This window comes from Carcharodon carcharias, chromosome 30 (assembly GCF_017639515.1).
Source record: "Carcharodon carcharias isolate sCarCar2 chromosome 30, sCarCar2.pri, whole genome shotgun sequence".
NCBI classification, from domain to species: domain Eukaryota; kingdom Metazoa; phylum Chordata; class Chondrichthyes; order Lamniformes; family Lamnidae; genus Carcharodon; species Carcharodon carcharias.
The window spans coordinates 25,509,480-25,530,728 of NC_054496.1; the positions used below are offsets into that span (position 1 = coordinate 25,509,480).

At 49.5% G+C, this 21,249-nt stretch overlaps 1 protein-coding gene across 1 annotated transcript in view; it reads left to right on the plus strand.

Annotated features, from left to right (window-relative positions):
- LOC121271227 (adhesion G protein-coupled receptor L1-like) overlaps nucleotides 1–21,249 on the plus strand; it is a 1,693,562-nt gene that overhangs the window by 1,624,059 nt on the left and 48,254 nt on the right. The window contains exons 15-17 of the mRNA XM_041177054.1: nucleotides 1,159–1,379; nucleotides 14,342–14,408; nucleotides 16,801–16,892. Of these exons, the coding sequence (XP_041032988.1) occupies nucleotides 1,159–1,379; nucleotides 14,342–14,408; nucleotides 16,801–16,892 (380 nt within the window). The remainder of the gene's footprint in view (nucleotides 1–1,158; nucleotides 1,380–14,341; nucleotides 14,409–16,800; nucleotides 16,893–21,249) is intronic.

Sequence of the window (21,249 nt, forward strand, 5' to 3'; positions counted from 1 at the left end):
TATTTTTGACATTTATTTTTGCGGTTCACAACTTGCAATGTGACAAATATCCAGTCAAATGCATTGCCAGCACTAGTCCTAGGTCAATCCCAATCCCAGTTCCAGCCTTGGGCCCAGTTTCAATCATAGCTTCCAGTTTCAGTCCCAATCCCAGCCACAAACCCAGTCTCAACCCCAGCCACAGGCTCAGTTTCAATCCCAGCCACAGGTCCAGGTCTCAATCCCAGCCATAGGCCCAGCCTCAATCTCAGCCACAGGCCCAGCCTCAATCGCAGCCACAGGCCCAGTCTCAATCCCGGCTACAGGTTCAGTCTCAATCCCAGCCACAAACCCAGCCTCAATCCCAGCCACAGGCCCAGTCTCAAACCCGGTCCCAGGCCCAGTCTCAAACCCAGCCACAGGCCCAGCCCCAATCCTGGCCACAGGCCCAGCCTCAATCCCAGCCACAAACCCAGCCTCAATCCCAGCCACAGACCCAGCCTCAATCCCAGCCACAAAGCCAGCCTCAATCCCAGCCACAGACCCAGCCTCAATACCAGCCATAGGCCCGGCCTCAATCCCAGCCACAGGCCCACCCTCAATCCCAGCCATAAACCCAGCCTCAATCCTGGCCACAGGCCCAGCCTCAATCCCAGTCACAAACCCAGCCTCAATCCCAGCCACAGACCCAGCCTCAATCCCAGTCACAAACCCAGCCTCAATCCCAGCCACAGACCCAGCCTCAATCCCAGCCACAGGCCCACCCTCAATCCCAGCCATAAACCCAGCCTCAATCCTGGCCACAGGCCCAGCCTCAATCCCAGTCACAAACCCAGCCTCAATCCCAGCCACAGACCCAGCCTCAATCCCAGCCACAGACCCAGCCTCAATCCCAGCCACAGGCCCAGTCTCAAACCCGGTCCCAGGCCCAGTCTCAAACCTAGCCACAGGCCCAGCCTCAATCCCAGCCACAGGCCCAGCCTAAATCCCGGCCACAGGCCCAGCCTCAATCCCTGCCACATGCCCAGCCTCAATCCCAGCCACAGGTCCAGTCTCAATCTCAGCCTCACGGGCCCCGGCCCTACCACAGGTCCGGTCCCAATCCCCAATCCCAGCCTCAGGTCTCAGTCCTAACATTGCTGCCCCTCATGTTACTCACTTTGTCCTTCTTTTTTTCAGATCGTGTGCCCAATAATCGCTGGTTTCCTTCACTTCTTCTTCCTGGCAGCCTTCTCCTGGATGTGTCTGGAAGGTGTCCATCTCTACCTCATGCTGGTCGAAGTCTTCGAGAGCGAGTACTCCAGGAAGAAGTACTATTACCTCTGCGGTTACTGCTTCCCTGCGCTGGTGGTTGGGATCTCCGCTGCAGTGGATTACAGGAGCTACGGAACTGAGAAGGCGTGAGTAAAGCAGAACAAGTCCATTTATAATAGTGTGATGGGAATGCAGAATATGCTACCACATTGAGTAGTTGAGGCAAATAGCAGAGAAGCATTTAAGGCGAAGCAAGATAAACACGTGAGGGAGAAAGGAGTAGAAGGATTCACTGAGAGGAAGTAGGATGGAAGGATATTCATGTGGAGCATAAGGAACAGCACAGGGCTGAACGGCCTGTTTGTGTTCTGTAAATACTATGTAATTCTATGACATTGAGACATCTCCTGTCAGATGTCGATAAACAGTGGAATCTTTGCAGTGATTTACAACAGAGCTTTTAAGAGATTTGTTCAGCTTCCAAGGTAATGGATTGAAACCCTGACCTTGACTGTTATTCAGATATTCCAGACAAACTCTGGATCAATTTTAAATCACTAGAGGAACAATGATGATCGTCGCACTCTGATTAGGCACTGCGTCTAAATTAGGCCTGTAGATCCCACAAAGGAAATTACTCTCTCACAGTGGGTAATGGTGGTGTTGTGCTTATGTTACTGGATTCATAATCCAGAGCCTCTGAACATGAGTTGAAAGATGAACGGACTATAAAAGTCAGGAAGTCTTGCCAAAACTGTACAGGGCATTGATGAGACACTTATGGCCACTTAAGGAAGGCAGTTCAGAGAAGGTTCATAGGCTGATTCCTGGAATGATGGGGTTGTCTTATGAGGAAAGATTGAGCAGGTTGAACTCATTGGAATTTAGAAGAATGAAAGGTGATCTTATTGAAACATATAAAGTTCTGACAGGGTACATTTTGAGAGGGTGTTTCCCCTTGTAGGGGAATCTGGAACTAGGGGGAACAGTTTCAAAATAAGGGGTTTCCCATTCAAGATGGAGATGAGGAGGAATTTCTTCTCTCAGAGGGTTGTTACTGTTTGTTATTCCCTCCCACAGAGAGCAGCGGAGGATGGGTCATTGAATATATTCAAGGCTGAGTTGGACAGACTTTTGATTGACAAGGGAGCCAAGGGTTATGGGGGGTGGGGGGGGCAGGCAGGAAAATGGAGCTACGGTCACAATCAGCTCAGCCAGGATCTTGTTGAATGGCGGAACAGGCTCGAGGGGCCTACTCCTGCTCCTGTTTGTTATGTTCTTCCGCTCGTACGAGTTCTAATCCCATCATGGCTATTTGAGAACCGACTAGAAAGATTCATAAAATCCCATAACTGGTTCAGTAACGTCCTTTAGGGAAGGAGACCTCCCATCCTTACCTGGTCTGGCCAATATGTGATTCCAATTCCAACACCAACAAGGATGCCTCCTAACTGCCCTCTGGAGTGGCCTAATGAACTACACGTGTCAAATGGCAAAGCCCATCACTACCAACTTTGCATGGGCAACTAGGGATTGGCAATGAATGCCAGCCTTGCCAGTGTCATGATCCTGGGCCAGACGCCTAAAATGTTTGGCACGATCCGGTTAGGGACCAATAACCTTTCGTTTAAAGTAGACAAAGTTGGAGATTCAAGGCCCTTGCTAAGAGAATAAAGTCACAGGATTCCACAGGTGTTGAGCAAACAAAAATAAACTTTACCTTTACAAGGACAGAAAGATCAAACAATTTACAGCAACTATCTCATACTCTAGCATTCAGGGTTAAGATGAGGTGCATGTGAATTAACAGGCAAACAGTGGTGGAACATATCACACTATACAAAACATAGCAAATACGACCAAGACAGATCCCACGGATTTCTCAACAACCCACCCAGACATCAGTAACACTGTGAATCAACCAATCTCATTAAAACTCTGTCTCTCTCGCAAGGGATTCCAGTCTTCACCTTCGAAGATTTCGCCCTGGAATTCTCTCAATTATGGCACTCCACCCCTGGTTTGGAGCTTTCGCACCATTTTCTTTTTTCGCAGGAGCACTGGCCTGTCCTCAACCCGAAGAGGTACAGAAATGCCGGATTGCACGCGCACTGCCCATTCCCGGCTCATGCATGTGCCACTTGGATCCAACTCGATCCTAATTTTAGAGTCCTTACTGTCTTTCTGTGAAGAATCCCAATGCCCGCCCTTGTAATGGAATCTGCCTATGTAAGCTTGTCACTGTAATCACGCTGTAATTACGACCTCCCACCAATGGCGATGCTTCATCAAGCCTCCCACTTAAAAGATAGGTTGGGTAATCGTTTAGTCTGTGGCCCTGCTCAGGGAAGCATCAAAATCGGAAGCATTATGAAAAGGAGAGCTAGCCTTCAGCAAGGCTTTCAAGATTGTTGTTGCCATAGAGACACCAAAGAAATTGTGGACACTTAGGGGCTATTTAGCTTTTGAAATAACAATCTCTGAGCTGTGTAAACACGGTGAAGCACTGCAGGTATTTGTGAAGTCGTCACAGTTTTATTAAGCATGCGCTGAAAGACGTTATTTTTTCCCCTCTACCTGTAGGGTTAATGTGGGCAGAGAAATATTGGCCTGAATTTTACTGGGGTGGGGCTGGGGTATTGCTCACCACGACCGCCACCCCCACCCCACCCACGCCCCTCGCTCTCTGGTAGAAAGGTTGGCCAAGAGCCAGTCAACTTTTAAAAAGACAGCCCCACAGCGACACTACGCTGGGGGCAGCCTTAACAGGGCAATTGTGGCCCTCAAGGAAAAGAAGTCCTGCCCTCAAGAACTGCTAACCAATCAGATTGGCCAACAGCTGGGTAGTCCCAGCAGCGCCAGATCTCAGCAGTGGCTACTGCTGGGACTACACACAAGGTGGGAGGGGTTGGGGGAGTCGGGGGAGGGCGTGGAAGGGAGCGGAGTCAGGTTTCACATCCTGTTTTACAGGCCAGGGGAGGGGTGGTCACAAAAGAGGAGTAACATCTTGGGGAGGTGGTGCCCCAATGTGCACACAGCACCTCCCCAAAGGAGGTAACCACCCTGCTTTCCTGCCTTTTACCTGAGATGGTGAAGTAGCAGGCTGGTCTCCTACATTCTGTCTTCCCCAACCACGCTTATTATTGAGACGGGGAGGTGGAAACAGGCCTCAATAGGCCTAAAGGGTAGGCGGGCTGGCTAACACCTTACCCACCCACTGTATTATGTGTTACTCTCCCCATGACACACTGTGTGTTACTGTCCCCGTGACACACTCTGTTACTGTCCCCGTGATACACTGTGTGTTACTCGCCCGTGACACACTGTGTGTTACTGTCCCCATGACACACTCTGTTACTGTCCCCGTGATACACTGTGTGTTACTCCCCCGTGACACACTGTGTGTTACTGTCCCCGTGACACACTCTGTTACTGTCCCCGTGATACACTGTGTGTTACTCCCCTGTGACACACTGTGTGTTACTGTCCCTGTGACACACTCTGTTACTGTCCCCATGACACACTCTGTTACTGTCCCCGTGATACACTGTGTGTTACTCCCCCTGTGACACACTGTGTGCTACTCTCAGTGTCACATGTCCTGCCGTGGAATGAGCAACATGTGAGCGTGACAAATGAAGATGAAGAAGAAATACTTGCCTCTATATAGCACCTTGCACATCCTATATCATGTTCCAGTATATTATGAAATCTCAGGCAATACTTCATATGTTTAAAAACTGCAAATGCTTACAAACATGGCCGCTCAAGGATCACTGGACTTCTCTTGTGGATTGAAACGTTACCGAGTCTCAAACGGGAACCAGAGGGTTTTCCAGACTGATGTCGACTCCATGATGCCTTTTCCCTGAAACTAATTCAAAAAGGGTCATTTCAAACTGAACGAGGTGTCGGAGATTAATCACACCAAGGCATCATTTTGTCGTAAAAACCGCATTTATTACTTGTGCACACGGGAGACAATACAACAAGAGCTATTGTACCGTCTCGTAGCAGAATACACAAAGACCTGTTAAAAGCATTTTTACAACCCATCAGTAAATTTTGCACAAACCTATCTGCTTATTTGTGTAAGTTAACTGACCATTCCATATTCCAGTAAATTTCCATTCTCCTCACAACAGATGTTGTGCTTACACACATGCTTATCACAACCCTGATTACATTCGGCCTGGGAAAGAACAAAATGGAATGTCTCAGGGCTCATCCTACAACTGTGGTCAGACAAGGTGGTATCGTTCTCAAGACTCCAGTATTTTTCTTTTAGGCCTAGGCATATAATTCAACTTCTCCATTAACCCTTTTAGCACTAAATGGGTTCCCTGTAGTTGCCTAGGCCACCACACTTCCCCCCCATTTGTCCTACAAGGACAATCCACCAACCTTAGCCAAGTTCTATGCAACCTAGCCTCCGGGCTTCATCCTCAGTGGGGTCCTGATTCCTGAGGAGAGGGAGGGAATAGATAACTGGCTTGCTACCAGGACTCTGGAGGTTCTGTAGTCAGCAGACAGAGCGGATGCAACAGAGGATGAGCTGGATAACAACATACAAAACAATGAGTAGGGCAAGACCTATGACAAGGTATTTGAGGAGGGTTTTAAAATGGTCCCCAAACCACCCACCGATATTAGGGAGCCACCCCCACCAGTCAAAGGATTTTTCCTGGGCAACTGCTTGGAGGAGGTGCACTTGGTCCTGAATGAAATGTACATCAGTCTCAATCCTCAGGTCCTTGTTAACATAGAAACAACATGTTTCATTAATAGCTGCACAAACTCCCCCCTGCGCTGCTAGCAGGAAATCGAGGGCCATACGGTTCTGGAGGACAACCTTGGAAAGATATTTAGCTTCCAACCGCAGACTCTGAATGACGTCAACAGTCTTGTTCTCAATGAGTTCCATTGTAGCAGAAATATTAATAATGGCCTTTTCCAGCTCTGAGACCCCTAGACTTGGGATGAGGGCCCGGACAAATTTGTGGAATCCAGCGTTACGGGTAACAAGCAGGTTCCAGGTTGATCGTTTATGACGCCTCACAGGCCCTAGATGGTTGTGGAGAGAGTAAATAGTAAGGCTCTTGACCGCAAAGACCTCAGGGACAATACAGCCAATGGTGCAGGTGCCTGCCCAATTGACAGGGAGGGTTTTGTACGCCCTGTTTCCACAAAGCCAGAATGAGCCATTGCGGACAAGGGTAGGGTACCAATAAGTGGAATTTTGGCAAAAGCTAAGCTGACCCCAGACAAAAGGAGAATTGCAAGGTCCAGATTCTTCAGTGTTGTAGCCATTAGAGGTCCAAGTGAAGGTGGAATTATTTAAGATGAGATTGTATGATCATTGGCAATCACACCCACTCACATTAAAGTATGTGAGACTATCCTCAGATCTTGGGACCTGCAAAAGGCATACCCTCTCATTGGCCTTGCACTCCCAAAAGGTGATCACAGGACCAGACTGGTTTTGGAACCGAAACCGGCCCTCCTGGTAGTTATAATCAGCAAGGTAGGCATAGGAACCCAGTGGCAACTCGCCCATCCGAGTACTACCCTTGGTATAATTTCTCCTGATGCCAGGCCGGCCCCTTAACAACCACAAAGGTGGGCTCCCGTCTCCAAATGGGTGTTTGATGAATGAGGGCCTCTGTATTGCCTAGCGACCATGCGGAATCTGAGGGGGAAGCCAGAAAATGCATCTCTGAGGAGGAGGGGCTAACAGGAAAATGAGTACAAATCCAACATTTAGTTCGATTAACTTGCGAGGCTACAGCCTGCATTTGTTGAACCACAGAATTGGTAGTCCATGCCCCTGCAAGGACCATGCAGGACAGGATCCAAATCAGAGTCAACATTCTGACGGCTCAGTTAAAGTTCCTGCACAAGCACTTCCGTCCGAGGTCAGCGTCCGCTTGATGTGGGATGCGTGGATCCACAAAGGTCATCCTTCAACTTTCACAGCCATATGGGTGGTGAGCAGGACTTGGAAAGGTCCTTCCCATCGAGGTTCCAAACAGTTCTTTCTCCTGAAGGTCTTAACCAGGACTAGGTCTCCGGGCTGGTATTGATGGCAGTCTTCAATGGTGGGCTTTTTCTGAGCTTTTTTGTCTTTCCACCGCCCCAGTAGACTGGGGTTGGTATGGGCAGGAAAGGCGATGGTTGCATTGTAAGGCCTTCAGCGGTTCCTTTATCACTTTAGCGATAAAATGAGGCCCATTATCACTCGATAAAATCTCTGCTATCCCAATCTGGGTATGTATTCATGCAACAACAATTTTACAACAATAACAGCATCATTTCGTTGGGTGGGATACATCTCCATCCATCGCGAGAACAAATACACTAGAACTAAAACATAATTATATCCCATACATATAGGCATTTGTATAAAGTCCATTTGTAGGTGTACAAACAGGCCCCATGGCTGGGGTCCCGTACCAGCAGTCACTGTGGGCGTCATGCCTGGGTTATGTTGTTGACAAAGCAGACATTGTGAAGCTATTTTAGCTGCCATAGCGAAAAACATAGGCACAAACCACATCTGCTGTGCCATTCTGTTCATCTCCCTTTTGACCGCATGGGAAAATGAATGTAACATGCGGGCAATCCAGGGCAGAAGTGAAGCAGAGGCAACAGCACGGCCATCAGAAGAAATCCAGAGGCAGTCAGAGCATTGTGCGCATGAGTCCAACTGTTTTGTTCACGGGTAGATGCCTGTGACTGCAAGTGAACAAGATCAGTTAGACTAGCTACAGGAGAAGGGGTTGCAGCCTGATAACCAAGGGGAACCACAGACCCAGTGAGACCAGCCTATCATTACCTTGAGAGACAAAACCATTGCCCTGTGTATGGGTAGAGTATTTAATAACAGCAAGGGAGGAGGGGAGCTGGATAGCCGTTAAAAGATTAGTGATGAGCTGCCCTTGGCAGAGGGGGATCCTGCTGTCCAAAGTCATGTGTCACGTCGAAAGCATATCGAAAGTCAGTATAGATATTGGCCGATTGTTTAGCAGCAAATAAGCGGCTCGTATAAGGGCAAAAAGTTCAGCGGCTTGGGCAGAGCAGGATGGCGGGAGGCGTGATGCTTCAATAGCAGAGTAAGAGTCACACATATCATAGCCGGTAAGTAAATCGCCACTTGGTGATCGAGTCAAGGAGCCATCGACAAAAAGAATGAGGTCAGGATTTAACAGAGGATGATCCTGCAGATCTGGACGAGGTAGGTTGGAGTGCGGGACAATAGTGGAGCAATCTTGAGGCTCACCGTCTTCTTCTGTGGGTAACAGGGTGGCGGGGTTGAGAGTGGTGCATCATACAATAGTCAATGAGGGATCCCTTAAAAGGGCTGTCTCATAGCAGATGACACAGGCAGCGGTAAGATGTTGGGTAGCCAAACGGTTAAGGAGAGCTGTGACTGCATGGGGAACATGCAGGACAACAGGGTACCTAAGGGTAAGGGACTGGGCGGTGACGGCAGCGAGGTAGGCTGCCACAACAGATCGAATACAGGAGGGATAACCGCGCACAAGATCTAAGCGAGTACTGTAATAAGCAACCGGTCGCTGGGCAGCCCCATGGGACTGGGTAAGCACCCCCTGTGAAAAGCCACAACATTCGTGAACATAAAGCCAAAAAGGTTTAGAATAATCTGGAAGGCGCAGGGCGGGGGCAGAAATAAGGGCTGTCTTGAGGGCCGTAAAAGCGGCTTGGGCGTCCGACTCCCAAATGAGGTCCTCAGGGGCTGAAGGGAGGGCAAGATCCTGTAGGGGCCTAGTGAGTTCCGCATAATTAGGGATCCACTGCAGACAATACCCCTTCATGCCAAGAAAATGAGTCAGATCCTTTTTAGCTCAGGGAAGGGGAAGGGAGATTATGCTTCAATACGATGTTTGGATAGGAGTCGTGCGGGGCCGTCGAGAACATGACCCAAATATTCAACATGGGATCAGCAAAACTCTAACTTTTCATGAGAGGCCTTATGGCCCTTACGGGCTAAGGCTTTCAAAAGGGTGAGGGTGTCGTCGAGACAAGTCTGCTCAGACGGAGAGCACAGAAGCAAGTCATCGACATGCTGGAGGAGAGTAGAACCTCCGGGGAAGGAGACATCGGCGAGATCAGCCTGCAGGGCATGGGAGAAAATGGTCAGGCTTTCCGTATACCCCTGGGGCAACCGGGACCATGTATACTGAGCACCATAAAAGGTGAAGGCGAAGAGAAACTGAGAGTCAGGGTGTATGGGTATGGAGAAAAAGGCTCCACAGAGGTCAACAACAGTATAACAAGTGGAGTTAGGGGGAACACAGGTAAGTATGGTAGCCAGGTTGGCCACTAGTGGATAGGCTGGGATCATGCAAGCGTTTACCGCCCGCAAGTCCTGGACAAAACGCAGGTATGCTTGCCTGGCTTCCGCACAGGGAGTACAGGAGTATTGCAGGGGCTAACAGTGGGAACAATAACACCGGAGTTTAAAAGGTCTTGAAGGACAGGCTTTATGCCTTCCATCGCTTTGGGATTAAGAGGGTATTGAGCTTTCCGAGGGAGGGGTTTAGAGGGATCCAAACGCACCCAGAAAGGTTCTGCTGATAATACCCAACCGACATCATTAGGACCCTTTGCCCACAAGGTATCGGGGATAGTTAACATCGAGGGAACCAGTGGTTACACTGCCTAGAGCACGGGGCTGAAAATAGGCAGGATACTCAAGGGGCATAGAGGGAAAAAAATTGGATAGCCTGATCATTGATTTTCAGGTAATCGTCCATCAATTCCACAGATGATTGGGGATCTGTGCACTGAAGGCGGTACATCATAGGACCAAGGTCCCTGGCCTGATACCCAATGGAGACACAGAGGATAACATGAGGTGCAACATCCTGGGCATGAAACAGTGATTGGGCAGCTGGAGGTAGGGACACGGAGCCAGCAACTCCTTCAGGTCCGCCGCAAAGGGAAGCTATAGAAAGAACATAGCACTCACCCAGATGGCCTGTTACCTCACGGCCATACTGATGATCCAGGCAGACAGAGTAGTGCACCGTGCAGTGAAGATCCCAAAGCCAGTGTGGCAGGGGCGGGCGGATGGCTAACGCGGCAGAAACACAGCAGTCGGTCAGAAGCCGGAGTAGCACAGTCTTGAGTTTATCGGATAAATCACAATGTCCAAAATTCCACCACCAAACGTGATGCTTCAATAACAGAGTAAGAGTCACAAATAGCATTGCCAGTAAGTAAATTGCCACTTGGTGATCGAGTCAAGGAGCCATCGACAAAAAGAATGAGGTTGGGTTTTAACAGAGGATGATCCTGCAGATCTGGACGAGGTAGAGTGGAGTGCTGGACAATAGTGGAGCAATCTTGAGGCTCGCTGTCTTCCTCCATGGGTAACAGGGTAGCAGGGTTGAGAGTGGTGCATCATACAATACTCAATGAGGGATCCCCTAAAAGGGCTGTCTCATAGCGGATGACACGGGCAGCGGTAAGATGCTGGGTAGCCAAACGGTTAAGGAGAGCCGCGACTGCGTGGGGAACATGTAGAACAGGGTACCTAAGGGTAAGGGACTGGGCAGCGGTGACAGCGAAGTAGGCTGCCACAACAGATCGAATACAGGAGGGATAACCGCGCACAACAGGATCTAAGCGAATACTGTAATAAGCAACCGGTCGCTGGGCATCCCTATGTAGGACAAAAGGGGGGAAGTGTGGTGGCCTAGGCAACTACAGGGTTATTCAGATATAAAGACACCAGCTGTCTCTAACTCTTAAAGTGTGAAAGTCATCACACACAATGTATAATCAGCCTGGCCGCCCGCCTTATTTGAAAAAGGACTTTGGACTTGTGACAGGTCACATGGTGAGGCAGCCATGTTTGTGGCCTGTTTTTAAAACGGCAAGAAGCTGTTCTGGGCAGCTCCATCAGACAGCCATCAAAGAAGCTGCAAGTCAAATATGCAGCCAAGGTAATAAACAACTAAAACTTGAAAGTGGGAGAAGGACTCCCCGCAAGCTGTTCTAACTTCAAGTTCACCTGAGAATCAACTTCCTGGAAATTCAACTACAAGAAGCCTCGCAGCTTACTGAGAATCCTCTACTTCCAAGACCTTTGCTTCAATTAAAAGTGTAAACTCATCTAAGGAACTACAGGCCTGTCATGTAAGAGAGACTGCAACAGTTATATTTTATAATCATATTGGCCATAACCTCCTAGTGACCTACGCTGAACGGTAGCCGTACCTTTCTTTCCCAATCTTCTGACTCGGGCCGGGTGAGAAAGATGCAGTGCAGCAGGTTCTTAAGGTCTTCAATCGGGTTTGGGAGAGTCTAGGGTAAGGAAGACATGCACTCTTTTTTACATCACTAGCTGCCGTGCAGTAGATAGGTTTAAAGGTCCAGGAGAAAGTAAGTGAGTAAGGTAAGTGAATAGGAGGGAGGGACGGGGGGTAGTCAGGGGGTCGGGCTGGGGGGGAGGGGCAGTTGAGTTGGGGGGCTTGTGTTGTCAGTAGTGGGGGTCTTTGATGGTCAATGGCGGGGGGGGGGGTCTCTTGGTCAGTGGGGGTGGGGTGTTGGGTGATCAGTGGGGAGTGTGGTTGATGAGGGTAGTCGAGGGGTTTCATGGGGGGGTAGCTGGGGTAGTCAGGAGTGGGTAGGGAGGGGTGTCAGGGGAAGGAAGGGTAGTCTGAGGGATGGGTGGGTTGTCAGGGGGTGGGGAGAGTACTCAAGGTGTCCCATGGGAGATCGGGGGGGTTTGTCAGGGGATAGGGGTGGACTCAGAGATAGGGAGGGTAGTCAGGGGTCCTGTAGGGGGTTGGAAGTGTAGCCTGGAGATCCTGTGGAAGTCTCAGGATATATTCGGTGGGGGGTGGGCGTGGGGGTTAGTCAGGGGTTCCTTGGGGAGGCAGGAGGGCAGTCTGGGTATGGAAGGGATAGTCAGGTGGTCCAGTGAGGGGGTGGGGGTTAGCCACTGGGATGGGGTGAGGTTGGAGGTGGGGTAGGAGTGTAGTCTGGGGGTCCCATGGGCATTCAGAGAGGGTCAATACTATAACTAACCAGGAGTTAGAAGGGGTTTTAATTTGTCTAACTATTCCTGTGATACAGTCAGAACCATCCAAAGCCCGTGATTTCATTCGGAGTATCAGATCGTTCCCAGTATAGGGTAATTCCCCATTGGATGTTTGAACCACTCGGGCAATTGCCATGAAATCCTTACCTAGAGACTACTGGGGAGGAGGGGTCCCCCAGCTCATCTTGGAGTACCCCACCCCACCCCAAGTATGACGCTCCAGAAATTGGAAGTTATGGGCTATTGTTTGTTTTTCTTCCTCATTGGGATCTAATCTTTGTGTGAGTGATAGTATGGATAAGTCGAGTAAGTGAGACATTGCATTTTTAAACCTCCGGGCCAATAGCAAATAACTCATGAATAATAAATAAAGGGATAATAAATAACTGTCTTATTTTAAAACTCACAAAATCTTGCTGCTAGAATAATTTAAATTAGGACAAGCACACTAAGGGCAAGAAAATACACACACCCACCCCTCACATGCAAAACACACTGATCATAGAGAGTAAGAAAACACATGGATTTGGCCGTGGCGCTCAGGACCTCGCAAAGCAGTTTACGTCCGCTGAAGTGTAGTCACTGTTGTAAAGTAGGAAACGCAACAGCCAATCTGCACACAGCAAACTCCTAAAAACAGCAATGGCATAACCCATTTTTGGTGGCTGGATTTATAAATATTGTTCATGACACTAGTCCAACTCCCCTGCCCTCCTTTCAATAGTGGTGTGGGATATTTTTGCAACCACCACAGAGGCAATTTAAGGTCTTACCCAAAAGGCGATACCTCCATCAATGTGGTGCTCAGTGCCAGCCTGCATTGGTGCACAAGTCTTGGAGGGCTTGATCCTCTAACCTTACTCGGCAGCCAAGACTGATGCCCACACAGCCGCACAAGAAACTTTCTTCCAGTGAACGCTTCCTACTTGACTGGCATCTTGCAACAGAATTGACATCCGCTCACCACTGGTAGAGATTCCTCTACCTTCTCAGTGAAAGGTGGGTGGGCACAGATGGACCTGCTTACATATTCATCCGAGTACCATCCCCCCAACTAGAGGACAGGGCCTGCTTTTGGACAGGAGAATTTGTACAGGCCGGTCAGCGACGTGTACCCCAACAAACATCAATCGCGGCTGAAGGACCATCAGCTCGATGGAAGACGCTCTTTCGTCCGTCCGAAACTGGCTGGTCTTCCAGTGCAAAACAGCTGCATGCCCAGCGAGCGAGTGTGGCATACTGGTACATTCCAAGATGCAGGACTATGTGCTTAGGGACGCTCTGAAGCTTTGGGGCAGCCCACCACAGAGGCGCAATGGGGAAAGGTCACAGCCTAAAGCCTCCACCCGCAGTACACCAAGGGGCTGGAGATTATATAGAACCCCTCAGGTTGCATGCTGGACATGGAATGCACATTGTGAATATCAAAGTTATTGCAATTGTACTGAGGCACCTCAGGGTACAACATGCCATGGGGAGAAAAGTTGAATTCTATTACGCTTCCTGTAACATTCAATTCGAAATGTTTTGGATAGCACTTTGACAATTTTTTTGAATAAGGCATATTTTTGGGAAAAAAGTGATTCCCATCCGGAAGGGGCTGCTTTAAGTAATGGATTCATCGGCCTTCTGGATTGAGTAAAACCTAATGCTGAAAATGGCCCCCTCCCTCCCCTCCCCTCCCCAACAATCCCAACTCCCGGAAAAGCCCATTGCAAACAATGTTGAGCTTCATGTTCTGTTTCATTGATAAATGGCTCTGTGCCCTGTCAGAGTTGATATTTAAGGCAGGATATCTATCATCAGTGCTAGGGCAGTGAATGAAGCTGACTGCAGTACATTTATCAACAATGTTGTTTCACTCCGTCTAACACACTGAGCTAATGCTTTCTCTCTGCTCTCTTCCTCCATTTATCATCCCCACTGACTTTTTTCTTCCCAACATCCATTTATTTACCTTGCCTTGTTTTATTTGTTTACCTCAACTCCCCTATTTTCCACCTCCCTCCCCACTCTCTCCCTTCCCCGTACACACAGATGCTGGCTTCGAGTGGACAACTACTTTATCTGGAGTTTCATTGGACCCGTGTCCTTTGTTATTATGGTACGTGCAAATTACGCTACCTTGTGGCATGTGTGTGTGTGTGTGTGTGTGTGTGTATGAGAGAGAGAATGTGTGTCTATGAGAGTGTTTGCTTATGTGGGTGTTTATGTGTTTGTGTTTGTTTGTGTTTGCGTATGTGTGAATGAATGTGTATTTGTGTGTGTTTGTGTGTGTGTATGAGAGTGTGTGTGCTTGTGTGTGCGTATGTATGAGAGTGTTTGTGTGTGTGTTTTGCGTGCGTGTGAGAGAGAGATATTGTATGTGTGAGAAAGAGAGTGAGAGAGAGAATGTGTGTGTGTATAGGGAAAGACATAGGTTAAAAAAAAGGGATGAGGTCCTACAAGCTGAATATAGGGAGTTAGGACGTAAATTAAAAAGCAGGATCTCAAAGGTAATCTCAGGATTACTACCAGTACCATGTGCTCGCGAGAGTGGAAATAACAGGATATATCAGATGAATACGCGGCTGAAGAAATGGTGTAGGGGGGAGGGATTCAGATTCCTGGGACACTGGGACCATTTCTGGGGAAGGTAGGACTTGTACAAACAGGACAGGTTACACCTGGGCAGGATCGGGACTGATGTCTTCGGGGCAGATGTTTGCAAATGCGGTCAGGGAGGGTTTAAACTAGAATGGGAGAGGGATGGAAACCTGAGCAGGGAGACAGAGGAGGGAGAAACAAGGAAAAGAAACAAAAGACAGAAAAGTAAGAAGCAAAAGTGGGAGGCAGAAAAAAACAAGGGAGGAAAACAAATGGGCTCATAGTGAAAAATAAAGCTGAGATGACTAACAAGGTTAAAAAGACAAGTCTAAAGGCATTGTATCTTAATGCATGGAGCATTCACAATAAGGTGAATGAATTAACAGCACAATTAGATATAAACAGCTATGATATAAATGTAATTACGGAGACATGGCTGCAGGGTGACCAAGGATGGGAACTGAACATCTGGGGGGGATATTCAATATTTAGGAAGGACAGACAAATAGGGAAAGGAAGTGCGGTAGCATTGTTAGTAAAGGAGGAAATCAATGCAATAGTGAGGAAGGATATTGTCTTGGAAAATCATGATGTGGAATCTGTTTGGAAGGATGTAAGAAACACCAAGGGGCAGAAAACATTGGTGGGGGTTGTCTATTGGCCCCCAAACAGTAACAGAGATGTAAGGGAAGGCATTAAACAGGAAATTAGGGACACATGCAATAAGGGCATAACTGTAATCATGGGTGACTTTAATGTACATATCGATTGGACAAACCAAACTAGCAATAATACTGTGGAGGAGGATTTCTTGGAGTGTGTGTGAGTGTGTATATGTGGGTGAGAGAGAGTGTGTACGTGTGAGAGTGCATGTGTGAGTGAGGAGGGGTTTGTGTGTGTGTATACGTCTGTGTGCTTTTCTGAATATTTCTTGACTGACACCCTATCCACCATCTTAAACATTCACTCCCTCCACCACCGACACAGTAGCAGCAGTGTGTACCTTCTACGAGATGCAACGTAGGAACTCACCAAGGCTCCTTCAACAGCACCTTCCAAACCTGTGACCTCTACCACCTAGAAGGACAAGGGCAGCACATAAAGGGGAACACCACCAGCTGGAACTTCCCCTCCAAGTCACCCACCATCCTGACTTGGAAATATATCACCGTTCCTTTACTGTCACTGGGTCAAAATGCTGGAACTCCCTCCCTAACAGCACTGTGGGTGTACCTACACCACATGGACTGCAGTGGTTCAAGAAGGCAGCTCATCACCACCTTCTCAAGGGCATTTAGGGATGGGCAATAACTGCTGGCCCAGCCAGCGAAGCCCTCATCCACCTGTTCTTGGTGAAGTGAGGAATATTGACCTGTTCTGCTTCAGATAGAGCCATGGGATGTTTCTCATTCACCTGGACAGGCAGGCAGGTCCTGTGGGTTCAACATCCCATCCAAGAGACAGCACCTCTGACCATGTAGCACTCCCTCAGCACTCCACTGTGAGTGTCAGCCTCGGTTTAATGCTCAAGGCTCCGCAGAGTGGGATTTGAACCCGCAGCCTCCTGACCCGGAGGCGAGAGGGTTAAAGAGGAAGCCAGGAGTGAAGTGTGAAAGATTTGGTGAGGTGATTTTTATTTTGATTTAAAGTTGCTATCTTGTTCACTGAATAGAGCAAAGTTTGATTCAGGGTCCCGCAAGTTTTTTTTTTTGTTTCTGTCGCTCTGGGCTGAGGTGTCCTGGGGGTTTTTTTGCAGTGCGTGTCTGTGTATGTGTCTGTGTCTGTGTGTCTGTGTGTGTGGTCCCAGTAAAATGTCAAAGACATTAATCGTCCTGCTCTGTTACCTCACTACTCTGCCTATGAAGGGTTTTCCCGTGTGTGACACTCTCTATTCTCCTCCTCCCTGGCAGGTGAACCTGGTGTTTCTGATGATCACCCTGCACAAGATGGTACGAAGCAACAGCTCCCTGAAGCCAGACTCCAGCCGGCTGGAGAACATCAAGTACGTGATTTCCTGGCCAGTGAGGACAGGGGGTAGATGGGCAGGATGGTGGGTGGGGGGGGGGGGGGGGGGGGGGGGGGCAAAGGAGGAGGGAGAAGGGAGGGGAGGGAGAACAGGGAGAGGGAAAGCGAGAAGGATGGCTGGGGTTGGGGGAGGGGTTGGGTGGATGGTGTGGGACGGAGGCCGAGGGGGTGGATGGGGGGGGGGGGGGTGGGGGGGTGAAGGAGGTCAGGAAGGATAGAGACTTAGAGGTGGGAAGGAGATCCAGGGCAGGAAGGGAAGACAAGGGGAGGGAAGATCAGAGTCACTGAGTACTGGATAAAGGGAGAGTTTGATTGGAATCAGGCTATAGGAAAGTTGAGGGGTTTCATTGGCCACTTGAGAGATGGTTCCATTTTACTGTCCGCTTGATTGGAGGAACAGGTCGAGGGATTTTATTGGTTCCTGGACAGGGGGGATGCAGATCAGCGATGATTTAATTGCCTGAGACAATATGGAGGGGGATTTCATTGGCTGCTGAAGGGTTTTTGTTAGATTGTGAAAGGTAGAAAGCCGGTTACTGGACGAGGGGATAAAGCCTCATTAATGAAGGGGGCGACCAAAGGCTGCACCCCCCGGAAAGTTGAAGAAACAGCTGGCTCTTCTCAGGAAGAAATCAAACGGGAACTCCAGGAGTACAGAGTGTCGCAGAGGTTCGATGTTCGCTAGTCAGCTCCTCCCCCACCCTCCCCACCAACAACGTCCCCCCCCCCTCACCCAACCGATCACGGGCCCTGTCACCTTCAGGCCTGGGAAACCTCATTCTGCTATGGGATGGGGGTGGGGACAACACAGGGCTCTTGGCCAGCGTTCTGGCGATTCAGAGCCGACCCCGTGCAGGACGTGCATGGGGGGGGGGGGAGGGGGGGGGTATGGGCGAGATCGCGCCGGCCTACCAAGAGGCCTCAGTGCCAGGCCCCTAACTCCACCGTGGGCCCAGCCTCGAGCTTCCTTCTGAAGCCCCGGCTCAGTGTGCACACCGGCCTGTGTCTAAGCTCAGTCCTTGGGAGGGATTCCCCCCCCACCGCCAACCTCCCCCCACCTCCCCCCACCCCGCCTCCTGTGTTCCTGGCCCCGTCTGACCCTTTACCGGATGGACCGCAGCGGCTCACCACCACCTTCTCAGGGGCAATTAGGGATGGGCAACAAATGCTGGCCGAGCCAGAGATGCCCACATCCCCAAGAAAGAATTTAAAAAGCCCCTTTGTCCGCCTGCTTAAATTGGGCACTTTTTGGTCTCTTGTGCTGTTCATTGATGAATGTCCAGGGCTGGTTTCTTTCTCTCTTTCTTGCTGCCCTTTCTTATCAGTTTTTCCCACATTTCTGCTCCTGCGTTGGTTGTACCTGGTGTCTGCCGCTGCGTGTCTGAGCTACGGGTCTCCTCTGCCCGGGTCTCCTGAACCCCACTTTCAGCTGCTACCCACCTCTCTCACCGATCCCCAGTCAAACCTGCCAGTCCTCATCCTTGGATGGGAAGGGTTCACACCAGGGGGGTGGGCAGGAAGGAAGATGGGATTCCACTCTGGGCCACCAGGTAGTTGGCCAAGAAACTCCCTTCCCCAGCCCAGGCACATTTATTTCGACATGCCTGACATGCCACCTCCCGCTTCCGAGGGTGTTGCGCTGTCTGCCAGAGCTTGAGCTACAGCAGGGGGGCCTAACACGGGTACCGCGCCTCCTCCTGTGGCTGTGGAAAGGGCCGAATGGCCTACTCCTGCTCCTGGTTTCTATGAAAGCCTCTGTGTCGCCCAGCCTGGCCACCACATTTACCACATCCATTTGGTCCCAACGACGTACCAAACCCTTTGGGCACTTCAGCCAACGGACACATCAGCACTGGAGCGGAGGCCACTCTAACACGCAAGGCCCTCCTTCATGACACACAAGGTCCCCTTACAACACCCGCATGGGGGTTTTTTTTCCGCTACCTGTGCAGATCGCTTGGTTTTCATGTTGGGGGCGGGGAGTGTGTGTATAGCGTGATACACTCTGCGCTTGTATCAGGCACCAGGTCCGACCCTGCACTCGTTATTTGTAAGTTAATGAGAAATACTTCAGCTCAATTAATATGCCAGTGGTGTTGGACCTCAGGCCTTCAGTGTGTGCCAACATCCAACATTATATCAAGGAGCCGGGGCACTTCACAGCTGGTTGCTAGGTGACCCAGCCTACCGCTGGTCCCTTGACTGGTGACTCCAGTGAAGAAGTCCTGTGGTCAGTGGTCAAAGGTACACCTCGTGTATGCCACCCCCAGCCTGCGTACCACCATAGCCTCTACCAGCCTATATAGCACCACCTGCAATATTCACCTGTTCCTTCTCGCTATGAGGCGGTGGCATAGAGATATCGTCACTTGTACTGGTAACCTAGAGACCCAGGGTAATGCTCTGGGGGCCTGGGTTCAAATCGCACCACAGCAGATGGTGGAATTTTGAGTTTAATAAAAATCTGGAATTAGAAGTCTGATGATGACCATGAAACCATCGTTGATTGTTGTAAAATACCATCAGGTTCACTAATGTCCTTTAGGGAAGGAAATCTGCTGTCCTTACCTGGACTGGCCTACATGTGACTCCAGACCCACAGCAATGTGGTTGACTCTTAACTGCCCTCTGAAATGGCCTGGTAAGCCACTCAGTTCAAGGGCAATTAGGGATGGGCAACAAATGCTGGCCTTGCTAGCGACACCCACATCCCATGAATGAATTTTTAGAAACGAGTTTGCAGTGAACATTTCACTGGAGTGCAGCCACTTTATTTCCCGCTTCTGTGTCTCTGTTTGAACAGCTTTTCCTCGTCTAGTCCCTAAACTCTGGAACTCCCTCCCTAAACCAATCCAATCACCTCATTCTCTTCCCTTAAGATGCTCCTTCTAACCTATCCCATTGACATCACCATACTGGTAAAGTAACAGAAGGGTGGGTTATAAAGGCGTGAAATATTTGGAATGCATTGGGCTAGTTTGACATCGGACATCTTGTGCTGTCAGGGTAGTGTAGTGTTACATTGGCTTGGCGTGTCATTGTGGTCTGCCACTCTTTTACATTCTTTCATGGGATGTAGGCGTCGCTGGCTGGGCCAGCATTTATTGCCCATCCCTAATTACCCTTGAGAATGTGTTGGTGAGCTGCCTTCTTGAACCGCTGCAGTCCATGTGGTGTAGCTACACCCACAGTGCTGCTAGGAAAGGAGTTCCAGGATTTTCACTCAGCGACAGTGAAGGAACGGCGATTTAGTTACAAGTCAGGATGGCGAGTGGCTTGGAGGGGAACTCCTAGGTGGTGGTGTTCCCATGTGTCTGCTGCCCTTGCCCTTCTAGATGGTAGAGGTCGTGGGTTTGGAAGGTGCTGTCAAAGGATCTTTGCTGAGTTCCTGTAATGCACCATGTAGATGAGTGGAGCAGTGTGGCAGTGTGATGGGATAATTCAACACTATATATGACCATGGTTAAACAACAGAGCAGTTTGCTGCAACAGGACTTTAAAACCCAACTCCCTGGCACCATTGCAGCGATTGGCAGAAATCGGGTGCTGAAGGACATGTTTCATTTGTGACCGGACCTACACAGTGTCATTTGCCAATTGCATTGAACTTTTTAAGCAACCTCACAAAACTACGCAAGGAAGCCCTCTGTCCTCATTTCAAAAGTATGCTGTAGTTTGACTCATGCTGGGTCCTCAGGTTGTGAGCAATGTATTGAGGTCAGATATGCCGACTCTCCTGAGGCACTGCACTGCAATACTTGACATCGCCCACTAGATGGTGGCGACAGGCTATGAAAAATGGCAAACACTTCATACTTTCCCATATTTACTTGTCTGTTTTACAAACAATCGAGTTCTTTGGCTGCAAATATTCCATTTAATATGCTCTTCCTCCCCCGCTGTGTTGAATTTGGCACACCACCATCAACCCTAAGCTCAGGTCTTCCAAACTGTGGAAGTTCCCCCCCCCCCCACCCCCTCAACCAACACTTGGGCAGCTCTCCCTCCCCCTGCAGTCTGTCTGGCCAGAAATGAAGAATGTTCTTTCTAACTGTGATGAAATGGAGCTGGTCTTTTGTCTTGTTCGATTGCTGGAGCTCAGCACTGTTTTACAAGTGCTGCTAGGCACTCTTGCCTCTGAGCCAGAAAGTAGCTGGGTTCAATTCCTGCCCTGGAGGCTTGAGTATAAATTCTAGGGCGGCACTCCCTCTGCTGCTGAGGGAGTGCTCATTAGTTCACAGGAGAGCCAGGCTCTCCCGGCTGCTATTTACCTCCCAAGTGACTAAGATGGACCGTTTCATCACTGCTGTTTGTGGGGAGCTTGCTGTGCATCA